At 39.2% G+C, this 24,235-nt stretch overlaps 1 protein-coding gene across 1 annotated transcript; it reads left to right on the forward strand.

Annotated features, from left to right (window-relative positions):
- The first annotated feature begins 18,948 nt into the window (after positions 1-18,948).
- Positions 18,949-19,983, forward strand: LOC118674671 (pre-mRNA-splicing regulator WTAP-like). The gene is made up of 2 exons (XM_036346730.1): positions 18,949-19,437; positions 19,654-19,983. Exons 1-2 carry the CDS (start codon positions 18,989-18,991, stop codon positions 19,721-19,723), a joined length of 519 nt encoding a protein of 172 aa, XP_036202623.1. The 5' UTR covers positions 18,949-18,988; the 3' UTR covers positions 19,724-19,983.
- Positions 19,984-24,235: the final 4,252 nt, after the last annotated feature.

Below are 24,235 nucleotides of genomic sequence, written 5' to 3' on the forward strand. Positions count from 1 at the left end.
ACAAACCATTATAAATAAAATAAACTGCTACTGGCAAAGAACAGGCATATAGACCAATGGATTCGAACATAGACCCCAGAAGGTCACCCGCACCATTACAGTCCATTAATATTTGACAAAGAAGGCAAGAACATACAATGTAGTAAAGACAGTACTTTCAACAAATGTTGTTGGAAAAACTGGACAGACACATGCAAAAAGATGAAACTAGACCACCAACTTTCATATACCATATCCAAGAATAAACTCAAGATGGATAAAAGACTTAAATGTAAGGCATGAAACCATAAACATCATAGGCAGTAAAATCTCAGACATCTCACATAGCAATATGTTTACAATACATCTCCTAGGACAAAGAAAACTAATGAAAAAAATAAATGGGACTACATCAAAATAAAAAGCTTCTGCACAGCAAAAGAAACCACCATCAAAATGAAAAGGGAATCCACTGTATGGGAGACCGTATTTTCCAATGATACATCTAAAAGGGGTTTATATTCAAAATATAAAAGTACTCAACAAAATGAAGACAAATAATCCGTATTAAAAAAGTCATCAGAAGATGACTGAATAGATATTTCTCTGGAGAGGACATACAAATGGTCAAGAGACATATGAAAAAAATGCTCTAATCCACTAATCATCAGAGAAATGCAAAGTAAAACCAGAATGAGATATCACCTCACACCTGTCCGAATGGCTATCATCAAAAAATCAATAAACAGCCAATACTGGCAAGGAAGTGGATAAAAGGTAACACTAGTTCACTACTGGTGAGAATGCAGACTGGTGCAGCCACTATGGAAAACAGTATGGAGTTTCTTCAAAAAAATTTAAAATGGAATTTTTGTTTGAACCAGGGATCCCATTTCAAGGAATATATCCAAAAAAAACCCAAACTCCAATCAGAAAGAATATATGCACCTGTATGCTCATAGCAGCATTAATTACAATAGCTAAAATTTGGAAACAACCCAAGTGCCCATCAGTAGATGAATGGATAAAAATGCTGCAGGATATTTACATAATGGATTACTATGCAGCTGTAAAAAAGAGGGAGCTCTTACCCTTTGGGACAGCATGGATGGACCTAGATAATATAATGCTAAGTGAAATAAGCCAACTGAGAAAAAAAATATAACATGATCTCACTTATTCGTGGAATCTAATAAGCAGAATGAATTGACCAACAAAATAAGACCCAAAGCATGGAGGCATGGAACAGGCTGACTGACTTCAATGTGGGGTTATAGGGACTAGAAAAGATAAACCAAAGTACTTACATACTTACTGGAGGACTGATGCACGAACATTCATGCAAGTGTAGGCCTTCCTTCCCCCAGCTGACAGATCCAGCTTCCCTCCGGCACCCGGGACCCAGGCAGATGGCACTGGCTTCCCTCCTCTGGCCGCCGGCAGGCACCCAGAACCTGGGCTTCCCTCCTCTGGCCACCGGCAGGCACCTGGGACCTGGGCTGCATCCCTCCAGCCCCGGCTTCATCAGGAAGGACATCCCGAATGACATCCGGTCTAATTAGCATATTACCCTTTTATTATTATAGACTAAAGGCCCAGTGCAGAAATTCGTGGATGGGTGGGGTCTGGCCGGCCAGGCCCCAATCGGGGCAGATCAGGGAAGGCCTGTAGGGAGGAGGATATGGTGAGAGGTTGGCCAGCTAGCCCACCCCGATCAGGGCCTGATAAAGGCTGTGGGCAATTGGCCAGCAGGCCCCACCCCTGATTGGGGTAGGAGGGGGATAATTGGGGGCAGGGGTGGCCATGGGGAGGGCCTGTGTGTGGTGGGCTGGCCAGCCCTGCCCCTGATCGGGGTAGGGGGGGCCAATCTGAAATGGGGCCAGGTGGAAGGAGGGGCTGCAGGATGTTAGCTGGCTGGCCCCAACCCCTACTGGGATTGGGGGGGGGGGGGCGATCAGGGGCAGGCTGGCTGGGGGGAAGGTCTGTAGGAGGTTGGGCAGCCAGCCCTGCACCTTATTGGGGTGGGGGGGAAATCAGGGTCAGGGTCAGTCTGGGGGAGGGGCTGCTGGCCAATCGGGGTGGTGGGGACCCATTGGGGGTGGGGCCAGCCTGAGGGAGGGGCTGCAGGAGGTTGGCCAGCCAGCCCCATCCCCTACTGGGGTGGGGGAGCGATCAGGGGTGGGCAGGCTGGCCAGGGGTGGGGCTGCAGGCTGATCGTGGTGTGAGGCTGACTGTGGGGGAAGGGCCACAGGGGGGTTGGCTGGTCACCCTGCTCTTAATTGGGGTGGGAGAGGCCGATCAGGGCCGGGGCCGGCTGGGGGGAGGGGCTGCAGGAGGTTGGCCAGCTGGCACCCCTCCCCACGCCCTCTGGCCAGTTCGCTGGCCGCAGTGGGCATCATAATGACTGGTCATTATGGCCATTACGGCGTTCTGGTCACTGGTTTTTTATATATATAGATAGGCATAGCCCATGGACATGGGCAATAGGGTAGTGAAGACATTGGGGGTGGGTAGGGGGTGGGAGGATGTGGGAAAAGGGAGGGAGAAGAGGAAATATATGTAATACTATCAACAATAAAAAAGTTTATTTCTTTAAGTAGATATATAAGGAACTTATACAACTTAACAAAAGGAAGACAAATAATCCAATTTTAAAAATTGGCAAAAGACATAGAGACTTCTCCAAAGTGCACATATAGATGGCCAAGAGGCATATGAAAAAATGCTCAAAGTTACTGATCATCAGAGAGATGCAAATTAAAATTACAGTGAGGTATCACCTCACACCTGGCAGAATGGCTACCATCAACATATCAACAAATGACAAGTGCTGGCAAGGATGTGGGGAAAAGGGAACCCTAGTACACTGCTGGTGGTGATGCAAGCTGGTGTAGCCATTATGGGAAAATATGCAGTTTTCTCAAAAAATTAAATATGGAACTTCCATTTGACCCAGTGATCCCACTTCTAGGAATATATCCTAAGAGGCTCAAAACATCAATCAGAAAGAATGTATGCACACTATGTTCACAAAAGTTCAATTTACAATAGCTAAGATTTGGAAACAGCCTAAGTGCCCATCAGCATATGAGTGGATTAAAAAACTATGACACATCTATGCAATGGAATACTATGCAGCTCTAAAAAAAAAAGAACTCTTACCATTTGCAACAGCATCATGGACCTAGAGAGCATTATGATAAGAAAAATTAGCCAGTCAGAGAAAGATAAGTATCACATGATCTCATTCATATGTGGAATCCAATGACCAACACAAACTGATGAACAAAAATAGACCCAGAGACATAGAAACACCAAACATACTGTCGAACCTCAGAGGGAAGGCAAGTGAGTGTGTGGGGGGGGTTGGGGAGGGAAGAGATCAACCAATAAACTCATATGCATTTATGCATAACCCAAGGGCACAGACAATGGGTGGTGAAGCTTGGACGGGAAAAGGGGTGGGAGGCGGCAATGGGGGAAAAAGGGACATATGCAACACTTTCAACAATAAAGATTTTTTTTAAAAAAAAAACGGTTAGAAATACAAGGGGGGGGGAAAGCTGTGGAATACTATGCAGCAGTAAAAAAGAAGAATCTCTTACCCTTTGAGACAGCATGGAGGGACCTATAGAGTATTATGCTAAGCAAAATAAGCCAGTCAGAGACATGTTTCACATGATCTCACTCATATGTAGAATCTAAGGAAAAAATAAACTGATGAACAAAATAGATCCAGAGACATAAAAGCATGGAAGAGACTATTAAATCTCAGAGTGAAGCCAGGGGTGGATGGGTGGGTGGGAAAAGAGCAACCAAAGAATTTGTATGTGTATATGCATAACTCATGGATATAGACAATAGGGTGATAAAGGCCTGGGGTGAGGGTCTGGGGAGGGCTAGAAGAGGTCAATGGAGGGGAAAGGGAGACATTTAATACTTTCAATAATAAAGATCTTTTACAATAAAATAAATAAAAATAATAAAACATTAGGAAACATCCTTGGGTGAGGATAAAAATCTATATAAAAGCCCAGTGACCATTATGTCAGGACAACCAGAACGACTGGAATGATCAGATGACCAGCCAGTAACTATGACGTGCACTGATCCAGACCTTGCTGCCAGCACCCTGACAGCCCCGAATCCCATTCACCTGCACCCTGGACCCTGACAGCAGGGAAGAGGGAGCCTGATACCCACACTCCAGACCCTGACAGGAGAGAGGAGAAAGCCCAATTCCTTGTGGAATCGGTAATTGGTTAGCTTGCTGCCCGCACCCTGACAGCCCAGAATCCCATTCACCTGCACCCCAGACCCTGACAGGAGGGAGGAGGGAATATGTCTAAAAACCAACTATTGGCACAAAGTACCTCTGAAGCCAAAAGAAGCCAGCATCATCAACAGAATATGTCTGAAGGTCAACTCTTGGCACAACATACCTCTGCAGCTGAAAGAAGCCGGCATTGTCAACAAAATATGTCTGAAGAACAGTCATTGACAAGTACTACCAATCCTAGTAGGAACTGTCTTCACAGCAAAAATGGAGTAAATGAGGATGCAATTATCCAACATAGTTGTGGTGGAATGACTGTTACATGTCAATTTTGCCTATCACTAAATTTCTCCAATGAAAAACCATCTGATGGAAAATTTACTTGATGTTGTAGCAAAGGCAAAGTTTGTCCAAATGATATACATTCTCCAGAATACCCAGCATATTTTTAAAAAATTAATGATAAACAAAGATTCTGACAGTTAAAATTTCATGGGAAATATTTGTTCAATAAATAGTTCTTTTGCTTTTGCTTCAATGGGTGCAAATATTGCATCACCATCAGGATATGCGCCATACTGTTTTAGAATACATGAACAAGTTTATCATCATACTAGAATTTTAGATCCTTCGGATGGTGTTTCTCGGAAATTTGCTCAACTCTATATTTTAGATACAGCCAAAGCTACAAGTAAAAGATTATCAATGCTAGGAAACCAAGGTTGCTCAGAAAGACGCATGATCAAAACAACCTCATGCATGAATTAACAAAATCATACAAGGTGCTACATGAGGTAGAAAAGGAAGCCCAATCTGAAGCATTAGCAAAAAGTATTGCTACCATGGAAGTAACAATGGCAATTAAATACGATCGTAATAGTGATTCAGGTAGATATAATTATCCCCGTGTAACCAAAGTTGCCATCATATTCAGAATCAAAGATGGAGAACCTCCTTTTGAAAGGGACTTGCTCATTCATCATAAACCAGATTCCAATAATCTGAATGCCACTAAAATGAAACAGTCAGTATCCTGTGTCCTACATTAGATGCAATGACATATCCTATTCTTTTTCCACATGGTGAAAAAGACTGGTGAATGGATAATGCATTAAGACTCAAAGATGACAGTGTAATCGACAATAATACTAGATGAAATATAAGGACATGAGTCACAAAAATGCAGTATTATGGATTTCATCTCCCCATCTGGGACACATTCAAGCCTATTTTAAATGCAGGAAAATTAACTCAACAGTATATTGTTGATTCATATTCAAAAATGAAAGCCACTTAAATAAATTTCATTCAAGCAAACCCATCTAAGTTGAGAGTTGAAAAATATAATGGTTTGATGGGATTATCTCACATCTAGATCTGAAAATGACAATGTGCCAATTGGTAAAATGATAATACTTGTGTCGTCTTTTGAGTGTAGTCCCAGAAATATGCAACAGCAATATCAGGATGCTATGGCAATTGTAATGAAGTATGGCAAGCCCGATTTATTCATAAACATGAAGTGCAATTCCAAATGGGCAGATATTACAAACAATTTACAATGCTGGCAAAAAGTTGAAAAAAGACCTGACTTGGTAGCCAGGTTTTTAATATTAAGCTGAATGCTCTTTTAAATTATATATGTAAACTCAATTTATTTGGCAAAGTTACAGCTAAAATTCATGTCATCAAATTTCAAAAACACAGGCTGCCTCACACCCACATATTATTGATATTAGATAGTGAATCCAAATTACAAACGGAAAATGACATTGGCCATATAGTTAAGGCAGAAATTCCAGAAGAAGAACACTGTCCTTGATTTTTTCAAGTTGTAAAATCAAATATGGTACATGGACCATGTGGAATACAAAATCCAAATAGTCTGTGTATGGGAAACATTCAAAGGGATATCCAAAAGAATTTCAAAATGTGACCATTGTAAATATTGATGGATATCCCAAATACAAACGAAGATCTGGTAGCACCAAGTCTATTGGAAATAAAGTTGTCAATAACACTTGGGTTGTCCCTCACAAACTGTATCTGTGCCTTATATATAACTGTCATATAAACACTGAAGTCTGTGCATCAATTAGAAGTGTGTCAAATATTTATTTAAATACATCTATAAAGAGCACGACTGTGTAAATATTCAAATTTCTGAAAAAAATATTATCAATCACGATGAAGTACAGGACTTCATTGACTCCAGGTATGTGAGTGCGCCTGAGGCTGTTTGGAGACTCTTTGCAATGTGAATGCATGACCAATCTCATGTAATCACAAGATTAGCTATTCATTTGCCAAATGATCCGAATTTGTATTTTCATACCGATGATTTTGCTGACATTATAGATAGGGCTAAAAGGCATAACTCAACTTTGATGGCTTGGTTCTTATTGAATAGAGAAGATTCCGACATGCGTAATTATTATTATTGGGAGATCCCACAACATTATGTGTTTAATAATTCTTCATGGAGAAAATGCCTAAAGGTGGGAATAAAGTATTAGGTAGACTATTCACTGTGATCTTTAGAGAACCAGAACGATATTACCTTAGACTTTTGCTTCTGCATGTAAAAGGTGCAATAAGTTTTGCTGATCTGATATATGCAAGAAAATGAAACTAGACCAACAACTTACGCCATACACAAAAATAAACTCAAAATGGATAAAGGACTTAAATGTACGACGGGAAACCCTAGAAGAAAAATTCTAGAAGAATCCAAAGGCAATAAAATCTCAGACATATGCCGAAGCAATTTCTTCACTGATACAGCTCCTATGGCACTTGAAACTAAAGAGAAAATGGACAAAGAGAAAATGGACAAACTAAAGAGAAAATGGACTACATCAAAATAAAAAGCTTCTGATATAGGAGGGAAAATGGCGGCGGTATAAACGGACGTGTCCTGTGCTTTGTCCTGGAGCAGATAAGGGTGAGCAGCTGAAACAGGTAACATGCAGCCCGAATAGGCAGAGGATTTTCAGCTGAGAGACTGTCTGCAGCTAGGAAAGACCGAGAACCCCCAGGAAAAAAAGGACGGTTGGAGACTGCGGCTGAAGCCTCTCGTGGTGCACCAGCTAAGCAGCGGAGACTGCGCCATCTTGGGTGGTTGTTGCCGGCATCCAGAGACCAGCTACTAACCTGGAAACAAGGGATCGCAAGCAGCGTGACTGCGTGAACTCAGACGAGCACTGCTTCTTCTCACGGAAAGGTTGGACACCCCCTAAAGGTGCGGTTTGCAGTTCGGGTTGGAGGGAGGACCGAGCTCGCACGCGCGGGGCGGAATCTGCGCCTCACAGAGTCTGCAGCCATTGGGACCAGCGTGACCCACGAGTGGGGAAGGGGCCCCACAGGGCTCCTGGAAGAAGGGAATGCGAAAAATGAGCCCATAGCTGGACTGGATGTAAAGGAGTAGCCTTGGACTTTGCCAATCTGCTGGCTGCTTGGTGCCAGGGGCGAGTGGGCGCGCGGAGACTGTGCGCGGAGACTGTGCGCAGACCTGGAAGGTGGAGGCTTGCGAATTCGCACAACTATCAGGCTCTTGTTACAGTTCCCCTTAGATCCGTGCATTTGATTATTAAACCCAGTGCATGGGATTCCCCAGTTGGGGTCATTTGCAGAGCCTGTAGGGGAAAGTTCTTTTTGGGGAGCCTGGGAAACAGCTCTGGGCAGTGGTCTTTCCCGAACCAGTTCCAAATACCATAGAGGGAAAAAAAAAAAAAAAAAAAAAAACCCTACTGATAGAGAGGACTTATAGCCTCAGAGGTCAATCCAGACACACTGCCACCCAGAGGCAGAGTCACGAACTGTCTCTTCTGCGATCCCAAATAAAGGCAGTCTGGTAAACAAATACAAGCTGCCTTAAAATCAGGTCTGTGGTTTACTGCACGGAGGGACAGTGTATCGCAGGGAAGTTCAACACTCCCCTGAATGCCTGGCAGGACTGAGGCGTGCCAAAAAGAAGAGTGGAAGATCTGAAGCACCTTCACTTCCGAATATTTTTATATATATATTTTTTTTTTAATTCTTTTTTCACCATTTCATTAAGAACCTATTTTATTTTTTTTTTATTTTTTATTTTGTTCATCACTTGATTTTACCTTTTTAATTACTACATTTTTTTAACCAGTATTATTGCTATCCTTTTACCATTTTTTCAAGTGTCATTTTATTTTTTATTTTTTTATTTTTCTTTATTTTATTTTGGGATTAGTGTTATACACACTATTTTCATCGTTCCTTTAGCATCATTTCTCTCTAGCTCACATTTACCCTTAAGCCAAAACTCTCTTCCTCACTTTTCCCCTTTTGTTGTCCTGTTTCTCTTACCCTATTCCTGCTTTGGATTTTACCTATTCCTTCTTTCTACCCACTGTCTAAATTTCACCCTACTTATATATCTAATTTCCAATCCCTCGCTCTCCCCATACAAATAGCCTCTTCCCCACCTCTATTTCATTCTCTTACTTTTTTTTTTTTTTTTGTATTTTTGTTTTTTTTCCTCTCTCCCTTTTCCCAATCTCATTTCGGCACTCCTTTTTGTTTTTTATTTTTCTCTTTAATCTTTTTCTCTTTTTTCTTCTTTATCCCCTAATTCTCTTCGCTCGGGGGGTCACCTTTATTTGGGGTTATTAATATCGTGAATGCATTTAGTTTGTTGCCTTGTACGTTGTGCCTTGTTGTGTTGTATTTTGTGCCTTTGAATCAGCGCAGCAGAGAGAGAACTACATAACCAAACACCTTGAGAAGAGAAATCATGGTGAAACAAAGAACCAACCCAAATATGAAAGAAAAACAGGCATCATCAGAAAAGGAAGTAAACGAAATGGAGGCAATGGAGGCAAGCAACCTGTCAGAGAAAGAATTCAGAGTAATGGCCATAAGGTGGATGAAAAGAATGGAAGACCAATTCAACAATATGTGTAGGAACCAAGAGGAAATGAAGAAGAACCAAGAGGAAATGAAGAGAAACCAAGAAGAAATGAAAAACAACATCACTGCCATAAAGAACTCAATAGAAAGCATCAACAGTAGACTAGAAGAAGCAGAGGAACGCATCAGCGAGCTAGAAGACAAGGTAGAAAAAAATACCCAAACAGAACAGCTTCTAGAAAAAAAAATTAAAAAGCAGGAGGAGAGCCTAAGAGAACTCTGGGACAATGCTAAACGAAACAACATCCGAATAATAGGGGTGCCAGAAGGAGAGGAAACTGAGCAAGGAATAGAAAACCTGTTTGAAAAAATAGTAACAGAAAATTTCCCTGATATAGGGAGGAAAAAACTCACACAAATCCAAGAAGCTCACAGAGTCCCAAACAAAATGAACCCGAAAAGACCGACACCAAGGCACATAATAATTAAATTGGCAAACACCAACGACAAAGCAAGAATCTTAAAAGCAGCCAGAGAGAGACAGAAAGTTACCTACAAAGGATCCCCCATCAGACTAGCGACCGATTTCTCAACAGAAACACATCAGGCAAGAAGGGAATGGAATGAAATATACAAAGTCATGCAAAGGAAGGGTCTGAATCCAAGAATACTATACCCAGCGAGGCTATCAATCAAAATTGAGGGTCAAATCAGGAGCTTCACAGACAAAAACGGTCTACGGGAGTTTATTACAACCAAACCAGCAATGCAAGAAATGCTAAAGGGCCTGCTGTAAATAGAAAAAACAGGAAACAAAGAAGGAACGCAGCGGTAAAGAACGACAATGGCGACTAACAAGTTTCTATCAATAATAACTTTAAATGTAAATGGATTAAATTCCCCAGTCAAAAGGCATAGGGTAAATGAGTGGATAAGAAAACATGACCTATTTATCTGCTGTCTACAGGAAACCCACCTCAGAAAAAAAGACGCACACAGACTGATGGTGAAGGGATGGAAAAAGGTTTTTCAGGCCAATGGAAGTGAAAAAAAAGCCGGGGTAGCAATACTTATATCTGACAAATTAGATCTCAAAGTGAAGGACATAAAAAGAGATCAAGAAGGCCACTTCATAATACTAAAGGGAGCAGTCCAACAAGAAGAACTAACTCTGGTAAATATATATGCACCCAATATAGGAGCACCCAAATACGTAAGAAATCTTCTGGAGAAGATCAAGGGAGAGATTGACAGCAATACAATCATAATAGGGGATCTTAACACCCCGTTATCTCCACTGGACAAATCCTCTAAACAGAAACTCAGCAAAGAAACATCAATCCTAAATGACTCACTAGATCAGATGGAATTAATTGACATCTTCAGAACATTTCACCCCAAAGTCACAGAATATACATTCTCCTCGGGTGCACATTTGTCATCTTCAAATATAGACCATATATTGGGTCACAGGCAAAGTCTCTTCAAATTCAAGAAAATTGAAATCATATCAAGTATCTTCTCAGACCACAAAGGCATAAAACTGGAAATCAACTACAACAAAAGCAATCCAAAAAAATCAAACACATGGAGACTAAATAGCATGCTATTAAACAACGACTGGGTCACCAGTGAGATCAAAGAAGAAATAAAAAACATCATGGCAACAAATGACAATGAAAACACAACAATCCAAAACCTATGGGACACAGCAAAAGCAGTCTTGAGAGGGAAGTTCATAGCTCTACAAGCCTACTGCAAGAAACAAGAAACAATGAGAATAAATGACCTAACTCTACAACTCGAAGAATTAGAAAGAGAGCAACAAAAAAAGCCCACTGTAAGCAGAAGGAAGGAAATAACAAAGATCAGAGCAGAGATAAACGACATAGAGACCAAAAAAACAATACAAAAGATCAACAAAACCAAGAGCTGGTTCTTTGAAAGGATAAACAAGATTGATACACCTCTAGCCAGGCTCACCAAGAAACAAAGAGAGAGGAACCAAATAAACAAAATCAGAAATGAAAGAGGAGAAATAACAACAGACCCCATAGAAATACAAAGGATTGTTAGAAAATACTATGAACAACTCTACTCCAACACACTAGACAACCTGGAGGAAATGGACATATTCCTAGATAAATACAACCTTCCAAAACTTAACCAGGAAGAATCTAAAAATCTCAATAGGCCAATAACTATGGAGGAAATCGAAGCAGTAATCAAAAAGCTTCCAGCAAACAAAAGCCCGGGGCCAGATGGCTTCACAGGGGAGTTTTACCAAACATTCAAGGAAGACCTAAAACCTATCCTCCTCAGACTATGTCAAAAGATCCAAGAGGAAGGAGCACTTCCCAGCTCATTCTATGAAGCCAACATCACCCTAATCCCAAAACCAGATAAAGACAATACAATGAAAGAGAATTATAGGCCAATATCCCTCATGAACATAGATGCCAAAATCCTCAACAAAATCCTAGCAAATCAGATCCAGCAGTACATCAAAAAGATCATACACCATGACCAAGTAGGATTTATCCCAGGGATGCAAGGATGGTACAATATCCGCAAATCAATAAATGTGATACATCACATAAACAAATTGAGAGAGAAAAACCACATAGTCATATCAATTGATGCGGAAAAAGCATTTGACAAAATCCAACACCCTTTCTTGATAAAAACTCTCAGCAAGATAGGAATTGAGGGATCATACCTCAACATAATAAAAGCCATATATGACAAACCCACAGCCAACATCATAATCAATGGGCAAAAACTAAAACCATTCCCCCTAAAAACAGGAACAAGACAGGGATGCCCCCTCTCACCACTCCTGTTCAACATAGTACTGGAAGTACTAGCCATTGCGATCAGACACGAAGAAGAAATAAAAGGCATCCAGATTGGAAAAGAAGAAGTAAAACTGTCCTTATTTGCAGATGACATGATACTGTACATACAGAACCCTAAAGACTCCATCAAAAAATTATTAGACTTAATAAATGAATTCGGCAATGTAGCAGGATACAAAATTAATGCTAAGAAATCCATGGCATTTCTTTACACCAATAGTGAACTTACAGAAAGTGAAACTACAGAAGCAATCCCATTTACCATTGCACCAAAAAAATTAAAATACCTAGGAATAAACTTAACTAAGGAGGTAAAAGACTTATATGCTGAAAACTACAGGACACTGAAAAAAGAGATAGAGGAAGATATAAACAGATGGAAGAATATACCGTGTTCATGGATTGGTAGAATCAACATCATCAAAATGTCCATACTACCCAAAGCAATTTATAGATTCAATGCAATCCCCATTAAATTACCAACAGCATATTTCACGGACCTAGAACGAACGTTCCAAAAATTCATCTGGAATAAAAAAAGACCCCGAATAGCTGCAGCAATACTGAGAAAGAACAAAGTAGGTGGGATCTCAATACCAGATATCAAACTGTACTACAAAGCCACTGTTCTTAAAACAGCTTGGTACTGGCACAAGAACAGACATATAGATCAATGGAATAGAATAGAGACCCCAGAAATCAACCCAAACCACTATGCCCAATTAATATTCAACAAAGGAGGCAAGAGCATACAGTGGAGTCAAGACAGTCTTTTTAATAAATGGTGTTGGGAAAATTGGACAGATACATGCAAAAGGATGAAACTAGATCACCAACTCACACCATACACAAAAATAAACTCAAAATGGATAAAAGACTTAAACGTAAGACGGGAAACCATAAAAATACTAGAGGAATCCACAGGCAGCGAAATCGCAAACATATGCCGAAGAAATTTCTTCTCTGATAATGCTCCTAGGGCAATGGAAACTAAAGAGAAAATAAACAAATGGGACTACATCAAAATAAAAAGCTTTTGCACAGCAAAGGAAACCATCAACAAAACAACAAGAAGACCCACTACATGGGAGAACATATTTGCCAATGATACCACCGATAAGGGTTTAATTTCCAACATTTACAGGGATCTCATGAAACTTAACAAAAGGAAGATAAACAATCCAATAAAAAAATGGGCAACGGACCTAGATAGACACTTTTCGAAAGAGGACATACAGAAGGCCGAAAGACATATGAAAACCTGCTCAAAGTCACTACTTATACAAGAGATGCAAATCAAAATGACAATGCGTTATCATCTCACACCTGTCAGAATGGCTATCATCAACAAATCAACAAACAACAAGTGTTGGAGAGGATGTGGAGAAAAAGGAACCCTTCTGCACTGCTGGTGGGAATGCCGACTGGTGCAGCCACTGTGGAGAACAGTATGGAGCTACCTCAGAAGACTAAAAATGGAACTCCCATTTGACCCAGTGATCCCACTACTAGGAATATATCCCAAGAAACCAGAAACGCCAATCAGAAAGGATATATGCACCCCTATGTTCACAGCAGCACAATTCACCATAGCTAAGATTTGGAAACAGCCTAAGTGCCCATCAGCAGATGAGTGGATTAGAAAACTGTGGTACATATACACAATGGAATACTATGCTGCGGTAAAAAAAAAAAGGAACTCTTGCCTTTTGCAACAGCATGGATGGAACTGGAGAGCATTATGCTAAGTGAAATAAGCCAGTCAGAGAAAGATAAATACCACATGATCTCACTCATTTGTGGATTATAGAGAACAACATAGACTGATGAAAAGGGACAGACCCAAAGACTGAGAAACAGCAATCAGGCTATCAATCCCCAGAAGGAAAGTAGGGGAGGGCGGGGGTAAGGGGAAGAGATCAACCGAAGGACTTGTATACATGTATATAAGCCAAACCAATGGACATGGACAACAGGAGGATGGGAGCATGAGTTTGTGTGTGTCGGGGGAGGTTGGGGGTTAATGGGGGGGATGAGGACACATTTGTAATACCTTAACTAATAATAATAAAAAAAATAATAAAATGAAAAAAAATAAAATAAAATAAAATAAAAAAATAAAAAGCTTCTGCACAGCAAAAGAAACCATCAACAAAACAACAAGAAAACCCACTGCGTGGGAAAACATATTTGCCAATGTCATATCTGATAAGGGCCTAATCTCCAAAATTTATAGGGAACTCATACAACTTAACAGAAGGAAGATAAACAATCCAATCAAAAATGGGCAAAGGATCTAAATAGACACCTTTCAAAAGAGGACATTCAGAAAGCCAAGAGACATATGAAAACATGCTCAAAGTCACTAATCATCTGAGAGATGCAAATCAAAACAACAATGAGGTACCATCTCACACCTGTCAGACTGGCTATCATCAACAAATCAACAAATGACAAGTGATGGAGAGGATGTGGAGAAAAAGGAACACTCGTGCACTGCTGGTGGGAATGCAGACTGGTGCAGCCACTATGGAAGACAGTATGGAGTTTCCTCAAAAAACTAAAAATGGAACTCCCATTTGACCCTGTGATCCCTCTTCTAGGAATATATCCCAAGAAACCAGAAATACCAATCAGAAAGATAGATATATGCACCCCTATGTTCATAGCAGCACAATTCACCATAGCTAAGATCTGGAAACAGCCTAAGTGTCCATCAGTAGATGAATGGATTAGAAAACTGTGGTACATCTACACGATGGAATACTATGCTGCTGTAAATAAGAAGGAACTCTTACCATTTGCAATGTCATGGATGGAACTGGAGAGCATTATGCTAAGTGAAATAAGCCAGTCAATGAAGGAAAAATACCGCATGACCTCACTCATTCATGGATAATAAAGACCATTATAAACTTATGAACAATAATAGATACAGAGGCAGAGCTGCCTCAAACAGATTGTCAAACTGCAGCGGGAAGGCCGGAAAAAGTTGGGGGGCAGGAGAGAGGGGGGTAAGAGATCAACCGAATGACTTGTATGCATGCTTATAAGCATAACCAATGGACATAAGACACTGGGGGGTAGGGGAGGACAGGGGATTGTCAAGGGCGGGGGAAAAAAAGGACATATATGTAATACCCTTTGTAATACTTTAAGCAATAAAACTTAAAAAAAAAAGTTTTGCTGATCTGAGAACTGTAGGAGGTGTAATTTATGATACATTTCATGAAGCTGCTAAACACTGAGGATTATTAATCGATGACACTATCTGGAAAGATATGATTAATGATGCAATCAGCCTTGATATGCCCAAACAACTACAGCAACTTTTTGCATATGTATGCGTGTTTGTGTGTCCTTCTAAAACAGACAAATTATGGGATGAGAATAAATCTCATTTTATTGAAGATTTTTGTTGGAAATTACACCAAAGAGAAGGTGCCTTTGTGCAGTGTGAAATGCATGCCCTTAACGAAATTCAAGAAGTATTCACATTGCATGAAATGAAATGTTCACATTGCAAACTTCCAAACTATCCTTTATTAACGAATACAAATACATGTGATGAATCATATGAGTGACAACAGGTTTAGGTTTTGATAAATTCTCTGAATGATGAACAGTTGGCAGCCTTTCAGACTATAGCTTCCACCATCGAAGACCAAACTGTACACCCTGAATGCTTTTGCTTGGATGGTCCAGGGGGTAATAGAAAAACATATCTTTATAAAGTTTTAATACATTATATTAGAGGTTGTGGTGGTACTGTTTTACCTATAGCATCTACAGGAATTGCTGCAAATTTACTTCTCAGTGGAAGAACCTTTCATTCCCAATATAAATTACCAATTCCATTAAATGAAACTTCAATTTCTAGACTCGATATAAAGAGTGAAGTTGCTAAAACCATTAAAAAGGCCCAACTTCTCGTTATTGATGAATACACTATGGCATCCAGTCATGCTATAAACGCCATAGATAGATTACTAAGAGAAATTATGCATTTGGTGGGAAAATTCTCCTTCTCAGAAGGAATTTTTGACAATGTCTCAGTGTTGTGCCTCATGCTATGCAATCAGCCATAGTACAAACAAGTTTAAAGTACTGTAGTGTTTGGGGATGTTTCAGAAAGTTGTCTCTTAAAACAAATATGAGATCATAGTGAATGGTTAGTGCTTATAGTGAATGGTTAGTAAAACTTGGAAATGCAACCTTGATAGCAGTTTTCATTTAAGAATGGATATTACTGAAATCTCCCATGAAATGATTTGTAACAGATCTATTATTGAAGCTACCTTTGGAAATACTATATCTATAGATAATATTAAAAATATATCTAAACATGCGATTCTTTGTCCAAAAAATGAGCACGTTCATAAATTAAATGAAGAAATTTTGGATATACTCAGTGGAGATTTTCACACGTATTTGAGTGATGATTCCATCGATTCAATGGATGATGCTGTAAAGGAAAATTTTCTCATTGAATTTCTTAATAGTATTACTCCTTCGGGAATTCCATGTCATAAATTAAAATTGAAAGTAGATGAAATTATCATGCTACTGAGAAATCTTAATAGTAAATGGGGTCTTTGTAATGGGACTAAATTTATTATCAAAAGATTATGACCTAACATAATCAAAGCTGAATATTAATAGGATCTGTGGAAGGAGAGGTTGTTCTGACTCCAAGAATTGATTTGTCCCCATCTGACACTGGTCTCCCATTTAAATTAATTCAAAGACATTTTCCCATGATGCCAGCATTTGCGATGGCTATTAATAGATCACAAGAACAAAACCTAGACAGAAAAGGAATATTCCTATCTGAACCCATTTTCAGACATGGTCAGTTATATGTTGCTTTCTCTCAAGTTCAAAGAGCCTGTGACATTAAAGTTGTAAATACTTCATCACAAGGGAAATTAGTCAAGCACTCTGCAAGTGTTTTTCTCTTAATGTGGTGTACAGGGAGATATTAGAATAAGTTAAATCAATTTATCTGCCATTGTTTGTATCAATGCTATTTTTATATCATGTTTTTGTTGTTTTTATATCATGTCTTTGTTGTTACATCATGTTATTATTGTTTACTTACTAAGTTTATATATTATTGTCATATAAATTTTACTAATTTTCTTTCATCTCTGATACTTCTATTATAGAGAAAGGGCAAATAGCAATATTTAAATATTTCTTCTAAATAATTCCATTTCGATGTGCATGAATTCGTGCTCTGGGCCACTAGTAAGTAAGTAAATAAATAAATAAATTTTTTAATATTCTGAATGTTCTTATCTTGCCACATATGCTTTCAAGTTAAATGATTATTATGCAGCATCAGGTCTCTGTGAATTACCCACATTGTCCTGAAGCTAATTTGTTCCAGGAATGAGAACATATAGTTTTCTCCCCATGCAATGCAACGGGAGAAACTTGTGAAACCTGAGAAGAGGAGGGCATAAGGACTCCTGATCTTGCTGTGTATGCTCTACTTCTATTATATTTTCAATAATTAAACTATGTCATGGGGTTCTGGGAAACTGTATAAAAACCTTCTTATTCAGAACAGTGAAAACTAGATAATTAAAGGAAGAAAATACATAGAAATTAAATAAAAATTATAATTGGTAAATGAAAAATAAATCCTTGAGAGAAAGATGTCCATTAAAATTATATTCTCATTAGTTTACTTTTATCTAGACCCGTGGTCGGCAAACTGCGGCTCGTGAGCCACATGCGGCTCTTTGGCCCCTTGAGTGTGGCTCTTCCTAAGCCTTAGGAGTACCCTAATTAAGTTAATAACAATGTACCTACCTATATAGTTTAAGTTTAAAAAATTTGGCTCTCAAAAGAAATTTCAATCATACTGTTGATATTTGGTTATGTTGACTAATGAGTTTGCCAACCACTGATCTAGACTATAGAAGAAAAAAAGTAGAAACCTACTTCACAAAAATATCAGGTATCATATCTCTTTATCACTGTGTGATATGTATTCATCAGACTTGTTGACTCAAGTTATTACACTTGAATATAAATTAGCTAAATTGTTGGAATACAGATTCACACTCAAAGAGAGCATGAATTTTAATATCCAATTTTATATCATATTTCTTGAGAAATTTTACTGTGGTTGGAGATTCATCCTGGAAGAGCATGGCAGAATATTCTTCCATTTGTATTTTACGAGACAAAACCAAAAGGCCCACTACTTATTCCTAACTAAAATTGAATTGTCTAGAATTGTAATAACTGTCAGCCTCTAAAGAGCTTATCTCATGTCTCACTGTTTAATTGAATTGTTTTCTGAGACAGCCATTTCTTTTTAACTTCATTAGACCATAAGTGCTCATATTGTTTTGTTCTCTGTCCTCAAAACTTAGCTCATTTTAATTTTTAAGTCTAAAATGACCATGTTTTCCCTTCTAACCCAAAATTGAAGTGAACTGTACTTATGCTACTATTTAACATATTTCCATCTATAATTCCATGGATAAGGTAAAAAGGCACTTAATAAGGAAAGCAATAAGTGAATCATTTATATCTGAAAGTGATCAAAATCATAAAGGGGCAAAGCAAATTTAATTCTACATACCAATGATTCTTAAGTTATGTACCTGGAGATAGATCAGTTTCCAAAAAATCAAACTATAAGTGAAAGAAGGCATTATTTAGTCATGCCAAACTCATAGCTATAAGTACTGTGACCTAAGATAGCCCTTGGGAAGCAAATAAACCACTCAAGAAAACTTACTGTAAGTCAAGTATACAGGGGTGGGCAAAGTAGGTTTACAGTTGTAAGTTTATGAAATACAGAATTTATTCCTGTATTATTATTTACTAATTTTTGTATTATTTATTTTTAACAACTGAAAACCTACTATTGCTCACCCCATATATAACCATGAATACTTTGAGAACATTAAAAATGGAAATAGGGTGACTGGGCGGCGCCGGCGCGACCTCCGGCTGGAGAGGATTCAAGATGACCAACGAGGAACCTCTTCCCAAAAAGGTTCGACTGAGTGAGACAGACTTCAAAGTTATGGCACGAGATGAGTTAATTTTAACATGGAAACAGTATGAAGCATATGTGCAAGCTTTGGAGGGCAAGTACACAGATCTGAACTCTAATGATGTAACTGGCTTAAGGGAGTCTGAAGAAAAACTAAAGCAACAACAAGAGTCTGCACGAAGGGAAAACATCCTTGTAATGAGACTAGCAACCAAGGAGCAAGAGATGCAAGAGTGTACTACTCAAATCCAGTACCTCAAGCAAGTCCAGCAGCCCAGTGTCGCCCAACTGAGATCAACAATGGTGGACCCCGCGATCAACTTGTTTTTCCTAAAAATGAAAGGTGAACTGGAACAGACTAAAGACAAACTGGAACAAGCCCAAAATGAACTGAGTGCCTGGAAGTTTACGCCTGATAGGTAAACAAATCATACTCCCCAGTCAAGACTTCCCTGACAGTCCCACTATGAGAAAGCTGTGGTGGGACAGCCAAGTATTCGTTTCCACACCAAGACTCAGACTTTTTGAGCCAAAAAAGCCACATTCTTATACTATCCAGCGTGTAATGGTTAATGTAACACTGACCAGATGAACCTTTGTTTCAGCTTTTTTCTCTTCCCCTCCCCTTGCTTCAGAGGCCTGATGGCGTCGGACTATTCCAAAGAAGTGGCCACCTCCGAAAAATTCCCCTTCCAGGACATGTAGACACTTGAGAAATGTTTCTGTTTGAAGAAAATAGAGGGAGAAACAAGTCTTAAGTCTGTGGCACACTGTGTCTTCAGACAGTTTGGAGGAATGAAAACCTAGAGATTTAAAATAATGAATTGAACATGTAAAATTCCAGTAAAATGTAAAAATGGAATATGCATCGCTCTTAACCTTGAGCATAGTGACTTAGAGACACTGTATATCAGTTTTGCCTATAAGACTGTGGACTTCATGATTGTTGTTGAATTTCTTGATCAAAACTTAAATGAGGTGAATTTTGCATTTCAAGGGTTTATTTGCTAAGAAACTACTTAATAGATATCAGTACAAGTAGTTCATATATTTAACCATTTCGTTTGGGGCTCTCTATTACTTGATTGAGCCTTAAATCAATGTGGTTTGAATCAATGGTTTGTTCTTTGAATGGTTGCTAATACTGTAGACAATCTTACTGAGGACTGTACAAACATGAAGGTGTGGTATCAAACTTCAGGTTTAAACTGTGAAGCATTATAAACATTCATTTCACGACTAGATTGTATAAGGATATTGGCTGTGATGAGACTCGCTGCGTTATTTTTTAGTAGTGAAATTTATTAAATCCCCATTTCATTCAACAGGCACAAGTTGAAAGAGCATTGTCATTGGTGTTAATGGGGGAATGTGTTCCTTCATTGTATTTTGAGCCTTTTGTATCGCACTTTTGATATTAAATTAAATGTGCCTTTAAAAAAAAAATGAAAATAGGACTATACTGGGGAAAATGTCATCTAAAAGTACATCACAATTTATTGAAGTCTTAATGATTCTTGGTACTATATTAGACACTGCAGTAATGCAAAATATTAAAGTTTGGTTTAAATATAGTTACAGTGCAAGTGTAAAAATGAATCACAAAAGCAAAAATATTTTCAATATTATCCTATATAATAAAAGGGTAATATGCAAATTGACCCTAACAGCAGAAAGACTGGGAATGACTGGTCACTATGATACACACTGACCACCAGGGGGCAGACGCTCAATGCAGGAGCTGCCCCCTGGTGGTCATTGCGTTCCCACAGTGGGAGCTCTGCTCAGCCACAAGCCAGGCTGATGGCTGCCAGCACAGCGGTGGTGGTGGGAGCCTCTCCCGCCTCCTCAGCACCGCTAAGGATGTCCGACTGCAGCTTAGGCCTGTTCCCCGCTGGCAAGTGGACATCCCAGGCTGCCAGGGGGATGTCTGACTGCCAGCTGAGGCCCGATCCCCTGGGAAGCGGGCCTAAGCCAGCAGGTGGATATCCCCTGAGGGGTCCCAGACTGCGAGAGGGCACAGGCCGGGCTGAGGGATGCCCCTGAGTACACAAATTTTTGTGCACCGGGCCTCTAGTTTTATTATAAAAAAGTTTGTCATAAGCTTCTAGTCAAGATGATGGCATAGGTAAATGTGGTACTTGAATCCTCCCACAAACACATCAAAATTATTACTAAACTACAAAACAACCATCATTCAGAAAGACCTGAAATCTAGCTGAACAGAGTCCAACTCAGGACCAGCTGCCAAAAGGGGTCTTGGGGGCCATTTTGCCTGGTCTCCCCTCTGACGGGAACATCACTGTACCATCATTTTGCTTTTATATGTATAATAAACTCTACATTACATTGTTTTATTTTTGTTTAAGTGATTACCTTTGAAGAGATAGAATATTAAAAAAAAACTCTTGTATAGTTAAAAAAAAAAAAAAAAAAAAGACATAGGGTAGCTGAATGGATACAAAACAAGAGACCCACCTCAGAACAAAGGAGTCACACAGAATGAAAATGAAATAATGAAAAAAAATTTTCCAGGCAAATGGAAATGAAAAAAAAATGCTGGGGTAGCCATACTCGTGTCTGACAAAATAGATTTCAAAGTGAAGGCCATAACAAGAGACAATGAAGGCCCCCTTCATAATACTAAAGGGATCGATACAACAACAGGATATAACTCTGGTAAACACATATGTACCCAATAGAGGAGCATCCAAATATATAAAAACACTTCTGGAGGATTTTAAGGGAGAGATTGACAGCAACACAATCAAAGTAGGGGGACTTTAACATCCCAGTGACATCACTGGATAGATCTTCTAGACAAAAATCAACAATCCTGTTTAGAAAACAGCAATCTTAAACAACACACTAGATCATTTTAGATGGAATTAATTGACATTTTCAGAACATTTCACCCCAAAGCTACAAAATATATTGTTCTTCAGTGCATATGGAACATTTTCAAATATAAACCACATGTTAGAACACAAAATAAGTCTCTACAAATTCAAGAAAATTAAATCATATCAAGTATAAAGTGATGTCAGAGGAATGGAGGCACAAGGGCACAATTTTTCCTCTCCCTTGGACATTTCAACAGGTTAACCAACTATAATTCAACAAAGAAATCCCTGCTCAACACAGATGCATGCCCGAGAGACCCATGCACGGAAACATCTAAAGGTGGGCATCCAGGAATAAAGTAGGAAACAAGAAGGGAGGAAAGCACAGATGTCCCACAGAAGCAACCCTGCAGCTGAAAGGTCACAGCTCAGCTGGCCAGGAGAGGGGAGAAAGCTAGAGATAGCAGGCACTTCATCAGCTGGCAGGAAAAACAGCTGCGGGAGGCAGCCAAGCAGGGCAAGTGGTGAGCAGTGAGAAAAAGTGAGTCAGCAAGTGCCTGACAAAGCATGGGGTTCTGCCATGTGTTTCCCCACTATAGGGGCAAGCATAGATGTTTCAGACAGAGAAACGAAGCCACAGACCCCTATGACTCCTTGGACTTCCAACTCTCACTTCCCATTGTCCTTGGAGTCAGGTCCAAGAGTATATCATCTGTAAACCAAGATCTGTTGCAATAGAATTACTGTTTCCCTCTGTGACTGATCCCCAGAAGGGGTGCTTGGGGTGAGACCATGTGGAGATCAAGGGTCGCCATTACGGTGAGAGCAAAACAAACCCCACCCTCAAGCAGCACAGGCTGTACTGTCATACAGAAACCACAGAGGCTCAAATATGAAAGACAGAGGTAAAAATCTTATGATTCTGCATCATCTACTAGAACAGTGATTCTCAACCTTCCTAATGCCGCAACCCTTTAATACAGTTCCTCATGTTGTGGTGACCCCCAATTTCATTGTTACAAATTGAACATAATTAAAGCATAGTGATTAATCACAAAAACAGTATGTAATTATATATGTGTTTTCCGATGGTCTTAGGCGACCCCTGTGAAAGGGTCATTCGACCCCCAAAGGGGTCGCAACCCACAGGTTGAGAACCGATGTACTAGAACATAGTAGAAAGACCTCCTCATAGATAAATACGAAAACAAAGGAAGGCAGAAATACCATAAAGAACCACAGTAATGATGACCAGAAAGAAAATGTAAAATCCCCAGAAAGAAGGCTGGAACACATGGAAATATGTGATATAAATGACAGAGATTTCAAGATTGCAGTTCCAAATTTACTCTACAAGATGCAAGAAAATAATGACAGGCACTCAGTGCACTCAGGGAAAAAAAATCAATGAACAAAATAAGTATTTTACCAAAGAAACTGAAATTTTAAAAAAGAATCAGTCAGAAATCCTGGAAATGACGCATGCAATTAAGGAGATTAATAGTGACTACTGAACATAGCAAACAAAACCAACCAATTAGATAAAAGAGCTAGTGACATCGAAGACAGGAATCAATAAATGATGCAGAGGGGAAAAGAGAGAGACCTGAGAAAACAAAAAATGAAAGAGCTCTACAAGAATAATCTGACTTCATCAGAAAAAGTAATATTAGAATTATAGGCATTTGGGAGGAGGAAGAGGTTAGCATGGAATGGAGAGTCTATTTAAAAAAATAGTGAAAGAGAACGTCCCAAACCTATGGAGATAACTAGATCCCCAAAGACAAGAAGCAAACAAAACACCTAGTTACCTCAATCCAATGATGCCCTCTCCAAGGCAGTTGATATTGGAGCTGTCAAAAATTCTCAAAGCAGCCAGGGAAAGGAAGAAAGTAACCTACAAAAAAAAAATCAGAATTTCATGCAACTTCTCAGCAGAAACACTACAAGAAAGAAGAGAGTGGAACTAAATATTCTAACACATGACAGAAAGAAATTACCTGCCACGAATAATATAGCCAGCAAAACTATCCTTTAAATATGAAGGAGAAATAAAAACATTCCCAGACATACAGAAGCTAGGGGATTTTATCACCAGAAAAACTCCATTGCAAGAAATATTCAAGAGAGTTATTCTACCTGAAATAAAAACATAAGGTCACAACACTACGAGTTAAGTCCACCAAAAAACTTACAACATAAACAGAAATAATATGTGACAACAAAAACATACAAAGGAAAATGGTAAAGATCTGAACTGGCAAAGGAAGATGAAGATCAGATGCACTCAAAAGGGGGAAAACTATGGTATATATTCAACTTCATTCTTTGTAAACCAAATGGCAACCACCATAAAAATTCCCAAACAAAGACA

This window comes from Myotis myotis, unplaced genomic scaffold (assembly GCF_014108235.1).
Source record: "Myotis myotis isolate mMyoMyo1 unplaced genomic scaffold, mMyoMyo1.p scaffold_m19_p_1, whole genome shotgun sequence".
Lineage (NCBI taxonomy): Eukaryota > Metazoa > Chordata > Mammalia > Chiroptera > Vespertilionidae > Myotis > Myotis myotis.

Coding starts and splice junctions, on each gene's coding strand:
- LOC118674671 (XM_036346730.1), top strand. CDS start 18,989: ATGACCAACGAGGAACCTCTTCCCAAAAAGGTTCGACTGAGTGAGACA. Junction 19,438..19,653: donor TGGAAGTTTACGCCTGATAG/GTAAACAAATCA, acceptor CCCTTGCTTCAG/AGGCCTGATGGCGTCGGACT.